The sequence below is a fragment of the Ricinus communis genome, chromosome 2, assembly GCF_019578655.1.
Source record: "Ricinus communis isolate WT05 ecotype wild-type chromosome 2, ASM1957865v1, whole genome shotgun sequence".
Classification (NCBI taxonomy): Eukaryota; Viridiplantae; Streptophyta; class Magnoliopsida; order Malpighiales; family Euphorbiaceae; genus Ricinus; species Ricinus communis.
The window spans coordinates 16134578-16145825 of record NC_063257.1 but is presented as its reverse complement, the minus strand read 5'-3'; the positions used below and the strand labels follow the sequence as shown (position 1 = coordinate 16145825).

Sequence of the window (11248 nt, the reverse complement as noted above, 5' to 3'; positions counted from 1 at the left end):
ACACTTGAAGAAGACACTGTCCTCAGTGTGAAACAGGGGGGGTACCCCACACTTGAGTAGCAAAATAAGCAAAAAATAATGTTCAAGAAAATAAAGAACTAACATCTATCATGAAAATAAAGGAATAGAAGTCATAAACCAAAAAGAATATGAACAACTAAGTCAAATGGAATAAAGCATAAGAAAGAGGTAACCCTCTAGATACCACCCTGATCATCATGTGTGAACTTCAGAGTGAAAATGGGAACGTCCTCTAACTGGGGCGATGGTGCTGGTGCAGATGTGGCTGGTGCAGATGTGCCCTTGCTCGCGCATCAAGCCCGTTTCCAGCTCTGAAACTCTCCGAAAACCTGTAGAAAATGAAACATGCAATCCAAAGCACCCCAAATATGCAAAATTAACCCAAAAATAACCAACAAAGGAAAAAGTTCCGCAATCAAACTGAATAAACTAACACTAAACAGTTAAAAAAAATGAAGATGAACAAAGTAAAAATCAACTAAGTAAACATAAATGCTTCTTTTTGTTCCCGAGTCATATAGCTGGACTCTGTAATGGATCATCCCTGCTAATATAGAACCATGTCAACCGACTGCTCAATCTCGAACGAGTATCCATGATATAATTTGAGCCTATGTCCATTGACCTTGAAATCACCCTTCTTAGGATGATGAAGCTCGACCGTGCCATACAGGAAAACCTGCTTTACCATGAATGGCCCCAACCATCGACTCTTGAGCTTCCGTGAAAAGAAACAAAACGTGAGTTATATAGCAATACTCTATCTCCAATCTGAAACTCCTTGGAACCTCTGAGCCTCTGATCATGCCACTTCTTCGTCCTAGCCTTGTAAATTGAAGAGTTTTCATACGCCTGTTGATGCCACTCAATTCACTAAGCTGCCATTGTCTCTCCTTACCTACGTAATCAACATCAAAATTGCAAGTTTTAAGGGCCTAAAGAGCCGTATGCTCTAATTCAACAGGTAAATGACAAGACTTCCTATACACAAGCCTATAGGGCGTAAAACCTATGGAAGTCTTATATGCAGTCCTAAATGCCCATAATGCATCATCCAGTCTCAAAGCCCAATCCTTCCTACTCATACCTGCAGTTCTCTCTAAAATGCATTTTAAACCCCTATTAGTAAACTCAGCTTGCCCATTGGTCTGTGGGTGATAGGGAGTAGAGAACCGCTGTGTCACACCATAGCGTCTGAGTGCCTTCTCCAATTGAGCGTTGCAGAAATCTATTCCCTTGTCACTAATTAATGCTCTAGGTGTGCCAAATCTAGCAAATAACTTCTTAAGGAACCTGCAAACAACTCTAGCATCATCAGTAGGTAAAGCCTGTGCCTCAAGCCACTTGGAGAAATACTCAACAACCACAAGAATATACTTATTGCCATAGGAAGAAGGGAAGGGTCCTATGAAGTCAATACCCTAAACATCAAATATCTCAACAACCTGCATACTAGTTTAGGGCATTTCATCACGGGCATAAATGTTACTTGAGCATTGACAAGCGTCGCAAACCTAAACAAATGTCCTAGCATTCTAGAAGATAGTTGGCTAATAAAAACCTGCATCCAACACCTTCCTAGCAGTATGGTTTGTCGCTTGATGGCCTCCTACGGACCCTTCATGACAGTGCCTCAAAATCTGGAGATTCTCTTCGCCATAAACACATCGGCGAATGACCTGGTCTGTACACACTCGATATAGGAAGGGGTCTTCCCAAATGAAGTATTTCAAATTAGCAAAGAATTTCTTCTTTTGCTGATAAGTCATACCTTTTGGTAAGACCGTAGCCACAAGGTAGTTAGCACAATCAGAAAACCAAGGAGAATCCAGTCCTTTTAGATTTTCTAGCTGATTATTTTCTTGAGATAATCTAGGTTAATTGGCTGAGAGAACTCGTTCCCTACCAAGTCTAAGATCTTAGCGGCACCCTTAGGCATAATTTTCTTTACCAAGTATGGGCCTTCCCAATTAGGCCTGAACTTCTCTCTTTGGTCGGCAGTAGCTCTTGCGTATTTCAACACCAAGTCATCGGCTTTGATTTTCGATAGCTTTACTTTCTTATTGAATGCCCTAGCTATTCGTTCTGATACAACTGTATGTGGTAAAGGGCTTTCATCCTATTTTCATCAATCAAAGCCAATTGTTGGTATCTTTGCTCGACCCATTGATACTTTGTTATTTTAGCCTTTAATACAACTCTCCAAAATTTCAATTCTAGCTTAATTGGCCATAAACCATGGAGTAAGGAGTTTGTCTTGTCAATATCTACTCAATTGTTTGGTATCTCCAAAGTGTAAAGGGTAATTGAAATGACCAATCCTTGTGATTTCATACCATCTTCGAGAGTATTTTCTTTAGGTTCTTATTGGCTGCTTCTACCACTCCATTTGCCTAAGGTTTGTATGAAGAAGACCTGTGATGTTCAATCTTGTATTTTGCTAACAAGTTTGCTATTTCACCCATGAACTGTATGTCGTTATCTGTCACAACGTTATGCGAGACTCCGTACCTGTAAATCAGATTTCTCTCTATAATCTAGCCATCTGCCTTGCCCCCATAATAGTGAATGACTCAGCCTCAATCCACTTGGAGAAATTAGTCGATTTCCATGACTATGTACTTATGACCATTCGAGAGAGGCTCTATTTCTCCGAAGATGTCAATTCCCTAAACTGCGAAAGGCCATGAGGATGTTAGATTATGAAGTTCAATCAGAAGAATGTGACTCAAGTCGCTGTAGGGCTGACACTCACTACATTTCCTTACTGAAGCTATACAATCTTTCTCTATTGTCAACTAGTAATAACCTTGACGCTTGATCCTCCTAGTCAACACTATATCATTCATGTAAGGCCCACATACCCCTTTATGTATCTCCTCCATTATAAACTGCGCTTATGCTTTATTAACATATTGAAGATGGACACCTGAAGTCATCCTTCTATATAGCACTCCTGCATGGCTGATTAGTTCCTAGCCTAGATCTACAGTGCATACCTTTCCTTCACAGTCACTTCCTCGAGATATTCCTTATCTTCTACAAATCTCTTTAGATCATAAAACTAAGTCTTCTCTTATGGTCTCATCAGGACTTGCATTATCCAGTCTCATTGATAATAAGGCGCTTCTAATTTCGTAATCACTAACAGCTTCATCGGAAGTTGTGAGGGGTTGTCCTACATCAATGATAGGGTAGCCAGTGCATCCGCCATCTGGTTCTCATCTCGCTGTAAGTGTATAAATGAACACTTAGAGAAGTAGCAAACCAAAGTCTTGAGATAGTTGACATATGGCTTCAACCTTCTTTCACTTTCCACTCTTTGATGGCTTGTTGGATTACTAGCATGGAGTCCCAGTAGACTATTAGTTGTTTCGCTCCTACTACCACGATCGCTTCTAGTCCAAATAAACACTCTTTGTACTCCGCCATGTTATTTGTCACTTTAAAGTCCAATCTCTTGGCTATTGGCAGCATTTCTCCTTCTAGTGTGATCATAACTACTCCTAATCCTGCACCTCTTGTGTTCACTACTCCATCGAAGTACATCTTCCATTCTTAAATCTCGATTGTCCTCAGATTTTCATTAAGGAACTCCAGATCCCAAGGGTCGTCTCCTTCGATTGCATTCTGAGCCAAGAATTCTGCTACAGCCCTATCCTTGACTTCCTTCTTAGTGATGTACTCGATTTCGAACTCTATTAGGAGCACTAACCATCGAGCTAGCTACTTCAACGGATCTATTTTTGGAATTGCTTGCATCTTATAAGACTGAAAATAATGTCTCAATTTTCTCATAGCTCATATCATGGCCAAACACGTCTTCTCCATAAGGTTATACTTTGACTCATAAGGCATCAATCTTTTATTGAGATAATACATCGCATGCTCTATGTCATTAGGCCACACTACACTAGCATTGCCCCCATGGCTCCCTATTTGAAGGCTAAATACAGAATAAACAACTTTTCATCTTTCAATGGCTTCAATACCGGCGGCTTCATCAGATACTCTTTAATTCTATTAAAGGCTTTCTGACAATGCTCATCCTACACAATGGGTTGGTGTTTTCTCAAAAGCTTGAAAATTAAAAAAGAAAAGTTTATACTTGAAAGGAATGATCTTACCTGACCTAGTCTCCATTATTGAAAATTAAAAAATAAAATGGGAAGAAAGATGTTTGATTAAGTCTCTCAATATTATACTTGAAGACTAAATTTTCTAATGCGCGAGATCCAATTTAATAGCAAGTGTAGAGAATTTCTTGAAACATAAGTCAATTTAGACTTGCATAAGAAAAAAAAATAAAAGTTAAACTAAAACTGCTAATGAAGCTCAGATTGTTGAAAATCTCCAAATTGGCTTTTAATATGTCTGAATTCTATGGATTTTTAGGGTCTTGGACCCTCCCACAACTTGTCAGTTATAGCCTAGAGAAGAGTGCAACTCTGTATATGAGAATACTATGGGATAATTTCCATTTCTGCACCTTTGCCACAATTAAGCCTTGTAGTACCGCAAGGGCCAATTTACAGTAAGGAGGAGCTCTTTTACAACATCAAATGGTTGGTCGTTGTTCTTTTGTAGTAAGGAAGCCCTTACTATAATTAAGGCCTCCATTTTCGCAAATAGGGGTTTGCGATACCACAAGCCCCTTTTATGGCAGCTAGGCTTATATTTTTTTTGCAATACATTCTAGTTGCAAGTCTAGGGGCTCATCAAGTTTGTACTAACGTCTAATTTTCCACTATGAGCTATCCCGAGTCTCTGTATGGATGTTTCTAAGCCTTCCAATAGGATAGTAAAAGTATAAAATTCTAGAATTCATAGATGCTCCCTCATCAAATACATGTGTTATGAAATGTGTTTATTAATAGTGAAGAAAGGGTAGCATAGTTTAGTTATGCCAATCTTATTTGAGTCTAATATGATGTACAGGTATGATCTCTGGTTAAAATATGATATCTGATGTTAAGGTTGAATCTGGTGTCCAAGTTTGATCTAATGCTCAAGGTTGATATGATTTGCAAGTCTAACTATTGTACAAGTTTGATATGCTATATAAGTCTGATATGATATTCAGATTTGATCTAAGATAGAACTTTGATCTTTGTCTTGTCCTTTAGTTGAAGTCTATTTTTTATGAAAATCTAGTTGAGGTTTGATTTCTAGTTGATTGTTTGATTTTTGCTTAATTGTTTGATGCTGTTTGATTGACTAATGGTTTGATTTTGATTGTCTAATTTTGTTTGACCATCTAACTATTTAATTATTTGATTATCCGATCATGATTGATCTGACTGTCTGATTATCTTTTTCTATTTGACTATTTGATTGTCTAATTCTATTTGAATGCCTGATTATTTGACTAAACTTTTATGTTTGATTGATGATTGCTTTACGTGTGATTTTAAGTCTTACTTTGCTAATATGAATCTCTGCTGATATTGTGTTTCTTAGGGTTATTTTGTCTTTTCTATCCTACATTTATTAGTTTTATAAGTACATATGCATGTATGAATACAAAATATTCTCAATGATATAATAGATTAGGCTTTAGCTTGATCAATGCTTAAGACTGATTTAAAAATATTGGTTTTCTAATGGAGAAAAGTTCTTAACGCATGGTATAACTTTTTGCCTTTCGGTCTGATTTGAGGCATGCATGGTATTTTAAACCTTTAGAGTCCTTATTGTGTGATAGATGCTATAAAACTCTTCATATTTGTCATGCATTCATGCATGTTCTGAAATGCTTCATGGTTCCTTTAAAAGAGATACAAAAAATAGTATTATAGTCAATTTCTTAATGTCCATAGAGCTTAATAGAAGTTTGGCATTTGGTTTTCCAAATTCTAAGTTTGTCTTTTTTTTTATGAATTCATATGTTTTTCAGGATAACAATGTTGCTTTGATGTTATGGGATTAGACTTTGGCTATTTTGGGTTTAGATTCAGGTTCATAAAAAGGTCTAGAATAGTATGCTTAGCCTTAATTACTTAATAATGTGATTTACCCCCTTAAAGGTACGTTTAGTATTTGGCTAATTCTTTTTATCAAGATGGTGGTATTATCCTTGATTCATAATGGTCAAATGATGTCGATTGTATTGTAGTTCTTTGGATAGACTCTATAGGTCATATATGTCTCATGCTCCAAAATTTGACTAGATTGCCCATTATGGGTTTTCACTATAGAAAATATTGAGCTTAACTTTTGCCTAGTTGCCTTAATGGATTTTTAACCTAGCGGGCTAGTCTAAATTTTACCTAGGTTGCTCTTTTTAGTTTTTAACCTAGCAAGCTTGCTTTCTTCTTTTTGTATTTCTTATTCTTCTTTCTTTTTTTAGCTCTAATAGGCTGCCCTTTGGGTTTTTAATGTAACAAATTCTTCTTATTTTTACGTCCTAGTATATTCTAGCTTCATTAGTTATTGATAATGATCGATTCATGGGTAGAGGAGTCTAATCCTTAGGGTGAAAACTAAAAAGATAGTAAGTTAATTTTTATATGACACGAAAGACAACTCTAGTAACCAAATCGGTTCTTTCTAGTGGGAGGTATATATACAAGGGTGCACAAAACGTTCAAATCTTAAAGGAGATTAATCGACTTGGTGATAACAAAATAATTCTTTTTCTCTAGAGATACTAAAGAGACAATTATTTTTCTTTTTTATTCTTCTTTTTCACATTTTATTCTTCTTTAATGCTCTAACTTTTTCCTAAACTATCATTTTGGTTATTTTAGCTTAGCGAGCTTTTGCTTTAGTCTTTGCCTAGAACACTCTTTTTTTATTTTTAGTCTAGTGAGCCCTTTATTTTTACAAAGATATTAAACCTTGAAAACTTATACAAATTGCATATAAACTCATGAAATTTGTTTTATTGAGCATCTAAAGTCTAATTTTCCTTGAAGGACTTTTTTTTCTAAGTGTAAAATGCATAAATGGTACTATAACTATGGCTATTGTATCCATTCGGTACCTCAACTGAATAATCACGAAAAATGGTACCCCAACTGACCAATAATGAATCAGGTTATACTTTTCAGTCATTATGTAGTGATGTGGTAGCCAGATTCTCAAACTAACTATCATATCACCTCTTATTTGGATACAACTAATCCTAGTTAGATGTTGAACATTCTCTTAGCCCCTCTACCTTGGACTCACACCTTGCAATTACATTTGGGGGATTAGGATTTTTAGATATACTAGGATTAATTATGTACAAGTCAATGGTAATGTGGAATCTAGAGAAAGAAAGTGGCTGCTATATCAACTTAAAATGGCCGAAAATTATAAAGCTACCCTTGCTTGATTCATTAATGGTGACTTAGGATACCATTTTGTGTGATTATTGAGTTAAGATACTAAATGGATATAACTGACATAGGTATGGTATCATTTATGCTTTATACCCTTTTTTCTAATGACTTCAGTTTGACTTGAGTCATTACTTTTTTCTCAGAAATGAAGTATGACTCTAATGTGATTTTAGTTTTTCTTTTGAAGAGCTTAATAGTAGATTAATTGGATCTAATTGAGTCTTAATTGCATTTTAGAAGGGCTTAGTGGCGGATGACTCAAATATGATTTTAGCAAGGGTCACCCTTTTTGGAAAAGGGTAGGATAATGGATGACTCGGATATGATTTGAGTCTTAGTTGCCTCTCAAATGGCCTGGTAGTGGGATGACTGGGATATTAAATTGATTCACGGTTGCTTTTTGGAAAGGGTAAGATGATCGATGTTTTGGATATGATTTTGAGTCTTCATTGCCTTTTAGATGGGCTTAGTGGCAGGATGACTCGAATATGATTTTGAATCTATTTTTAAAAGGGCTTTGAATGACTCGAGGTTTTTCTTAAGGTACTTAGTGTTTTGGTTGCCTTTTGGAAAAGGATAGGATGACAGATGACTAGGATCTGAGTTTTAGATCTTAACCTTTTTTTTTGAAAAAGATGACGACAAATGACTCGATACTAATTTGAGTCAGGGTTATCTTTCTTTGAAAAGGGAAGGATGATGGATGACTTGAATCTTATGAGTCTATTTTGTTTAAGGTCTGATTTGAGTATTTAGTTTTGGTTACTCTTTTATACCTGGATTAGATTTAAGGCATCTAATTTGGTTGTATTTTGTAAAGGCTTGAGTGAAAATCTGATTTTTCTTTAAAATATTATGGTAACTGTATATGCTCATCTTGATAATGTGTTAAGATTCTTTATGGATCATGTAATTGGATTAATTTTATTCCAAGATTCACTATCTTTTTGTCTTATTCATCATTTTTTAACCTTTATTTTTATCTCCTTATCTGATTTTTCTTTAAAATATTATGGTAACTGTATATGCTCATCTTGATAATTGTTGAGATTCTTTATGGATCATGTAATTGGATTAATTTTATTCCAAGATTCACTATCTTTTTGTCTTATTCATCACTTTTTAACCTCTATTTTTATCTCCTTATCTGATTTTTCTTTAAAATACTATGGTAACTGCATATGCTCATCTTGATAATGTGTTTAGATTCTTTATGGATCATGTAATTGGATTAATTTTATTCCAAGATTCACTATCTTTTTGTCTTATTCATCATTTTTTAACCTTTATTTTTATCTCCTCTTTGAGTTCATGTACACTTGAAAGGCATCTAATTTGGTTCTTTTTTATAAAGGCTTGAGAGAAAATCTGATTTTTAAAAAAAAATCATGGTAACTGTATATACTCATCTTGATAATGTGTTGAGATTTTTTATGGATCATGTAATTGGATTAATCTTATTCCAAGATTCATTGTCTTTTTATCTTATTCATAATTTCTTGATCTCTTTTTTTATCTCCTCTTTGAGTTCATTTACACTTGAAATAAAGTAAAAATAAATAAGAGAATATGAAAAGAATATTTTATTAATAATAACATTGAGCCATGATAGCTTATTTACAAACTCTAAAAACTAGGAGATAAAGGACTCTTGAACTTGGACTAGACTTACTCACTGACTTGACTCAGACTCCTCAATAGGTTAGATAAATGAAAATGGTTGGATCTATTTCAAATGTTTCAACCATCTTAAAGTCATTTTATAAGCCAAATAACTAAGTCAAGTTTGCTAATCGCTTAAATGACGAAAGGGTGGTCCACTAGTGAGCTTAAATGTGCATAAGTTTGTTTTGTGTTTCTTATGAAAAATGCTGGAACTTGAGGCAAGCAAGTCAGTTTAGCTTTTTGGTATCAATTATCTTCAACACTTTTATGTTGAGTGGTTAAATAAGAACTTTTTGTTGTTTTGACCACAACTATGAGTCTTTCAAGTTTAGGATATATTGAGTCATTAGTATTAGTATTCAGGTAATATGTTTTTAATAACCATGTCGACTTGCTCTTGTTTAGTAGGACGATTTATCATTTGGATAGCCTTAGCCCTCCATCTTGTAATGTAAATGGAGAAGAATTCTTTCAAAAACTGTTTGGTTGTTTCAAAGTCTCATTTTATTAGATCAACCTCAATATTGTAATGATATTGCTTGTTCAACTCATTAAAAATGTCATTTCATGTTTGTGTATGAATTTTTCTTCTAAAAATAAAAATAATCTTGAGGGATGCTCCCTTGAGTGTTCTTTGGAATAGTTGAGTGAAGCGCTCGTTGTCTGTCTCTAAAGGTTTCATTGCCCCCACAAAGATCATTAAATAGGTTTTGGGGCAACCAGTACCATCGAACCTGTCCAATTCTAGCATTTTAAACTTTGGAGGTAACTTGGCATTTGAAGAAAGAGTGAGCAAGTCCACATTTATAAAGTCTTCATGATTTTTTAGGGTTTCAAGGTTTTCTAGAGTCTTAATGCAATTCATTTATTTAGCCTCTTATTTTAGTGTAGGTCAGCCTCCTTCTTGAATAGGATCTAAGTTGAGGAGGAGTGTCAGGTTGGCAAAAGTGGCATCTGGTGAAGTGTTTGTAGGGAGATGATTGTTGGTTAGGTCAACATTAAGTGAGTATTGGAGAAGTTTGGGATAAAAATGTTTGGTGGATCTTGAGTGATGGGAGCAAAGGAAGGATTGTTAGTTAGATCTACAATTGGTTTGGAATTTGAGGAGCTTAGGGTAGTTCCATTAGCATTGTGAATGTGTTTTGGTTTTGAGACATTAAAAACTCTTACTTCATCCATAATGGACTGACTTTGGTGGTTCAGAACTTACATGAAAGAAGCTTTTTGATTTTTCAGCATGTCATTGTTGATGGTCGAAATATCAACGCCTTTGTTATCTATTTATTTTCCTTTCTGAGGCAAAGAAAAATATTTCGTTTAGGGGACATGATTTGGTTTTTATGGGGCTTTGGTAATGATATATTTTCTCAACACAACATGATATCCCATGTAACATGGATGAAATGATATACATACTATACATGAATAAATGCATGCATATGGTCACACATAATAATATGATGAGGTTTTGCTTTATTATAAAGCATACCTCTTAAAGGCCATGGCTAAGGTCAGTTACATGGTTTTGGTAAGTATGGTTTAGTCAAAAGATCTTATCAACTAGGGCATAGTATACTCATCATATGTGACACTAAGAGTGTCATGTGGGTCTAACAATACGAGATCCCATTACACCATCGAGAGGATCATGAATTTATTATAAGTCGAGTGCCCTCACAAAAGCATACCTTAGGAAAACCTCTCGATGTAACCAAGCACAATCTCTTATGCATTCATGCAAAGCAGAAATATAAATACACAACAGTTATATATAAGCAAATGATGTATACTAACATAAAGATTATAATTTTTAGCAAATAGATGATTATTAGTTTTGAAAAGAAATTATTTGTAGTACTTTTTTATTTTTCTTTTTAAAAGAAATACTAGTCCCAAGCGGAGTTGTCAATTGTAAGGTGGTGCTCTAGAAAATAAATCTGAACGCTTATTTTTTGCTGTAATCTCACCAAAAGCGATGACATGTCATCTTGTGTTTTGGCTTATGTATCATATGGGTTCATTTTAGAGCCACCGCCTTACATCTTTTAGAAAAATAGAAAGAAGAAAATCTAATTTTAGACTCTATTAATTATTTGCTACTTTTGGAAAAATAAATAGTCTCAAACTCGATAGAGAATCGGGACCAGGTTTAGAATATCAAAATAACACAAATAATTACAATATTTTGCCAACAATTATAATCTTTATTGATGATCAAGATGACTTTATATTTG

The 11248-nt window shown here is 34.8% G+C and overlaps 1 protein-coding gene across 1 annotated transcript; it reads right to left on the bottom strand.

Annotated features, from left to right (window-relative positions):
- Window positions 1-314: 314 nt before the first annotated feature.
- On the bottom strand, window positions 315-1790 carry LOC125369275. The gene is made up of 4 exons (XM_048371288.1): window positions 1583-1790; window positions 1031-1426; window positions 693-919; window positions 315-350 (listed from the first exon to the last, which is right to left on the bottom strand). The coding sequence occupies exons 1-4, from the start codon at window positions 1788-1790 to the stop codon at window positions 315-317; spliced, it is 867 nt and encodes a 288-aa protein (XP_048227245.1).
- Window positions 1791-11248: the final 9458 nt, after the last annotated feature.

Bases quoted from the DNA above. Each gene is read 5' to 3' on its own strand.
- LOC125369275 (XM_048371288.1), bottom strand. From the start codon at position 1,790: ATGACTTATCAGCAAAAGAAGAAATTCTTTGCTAATTTGAAATACTTC. The intron at 1,427-1,582 runs GTTTTTATTAGC...TTGACTTCATAG, and splicing joins TAGGAAGGTGTTGGATGCAG to GACCCTTCCCTTCTTCCTAT. The intron at 351-692 runs GTATGGCACGGT...CATTTTCTACAG, and splicing joins ATGGTAAAGCAGGTTTTCCT to GTTTTCGGAGAGTTTCAGAG.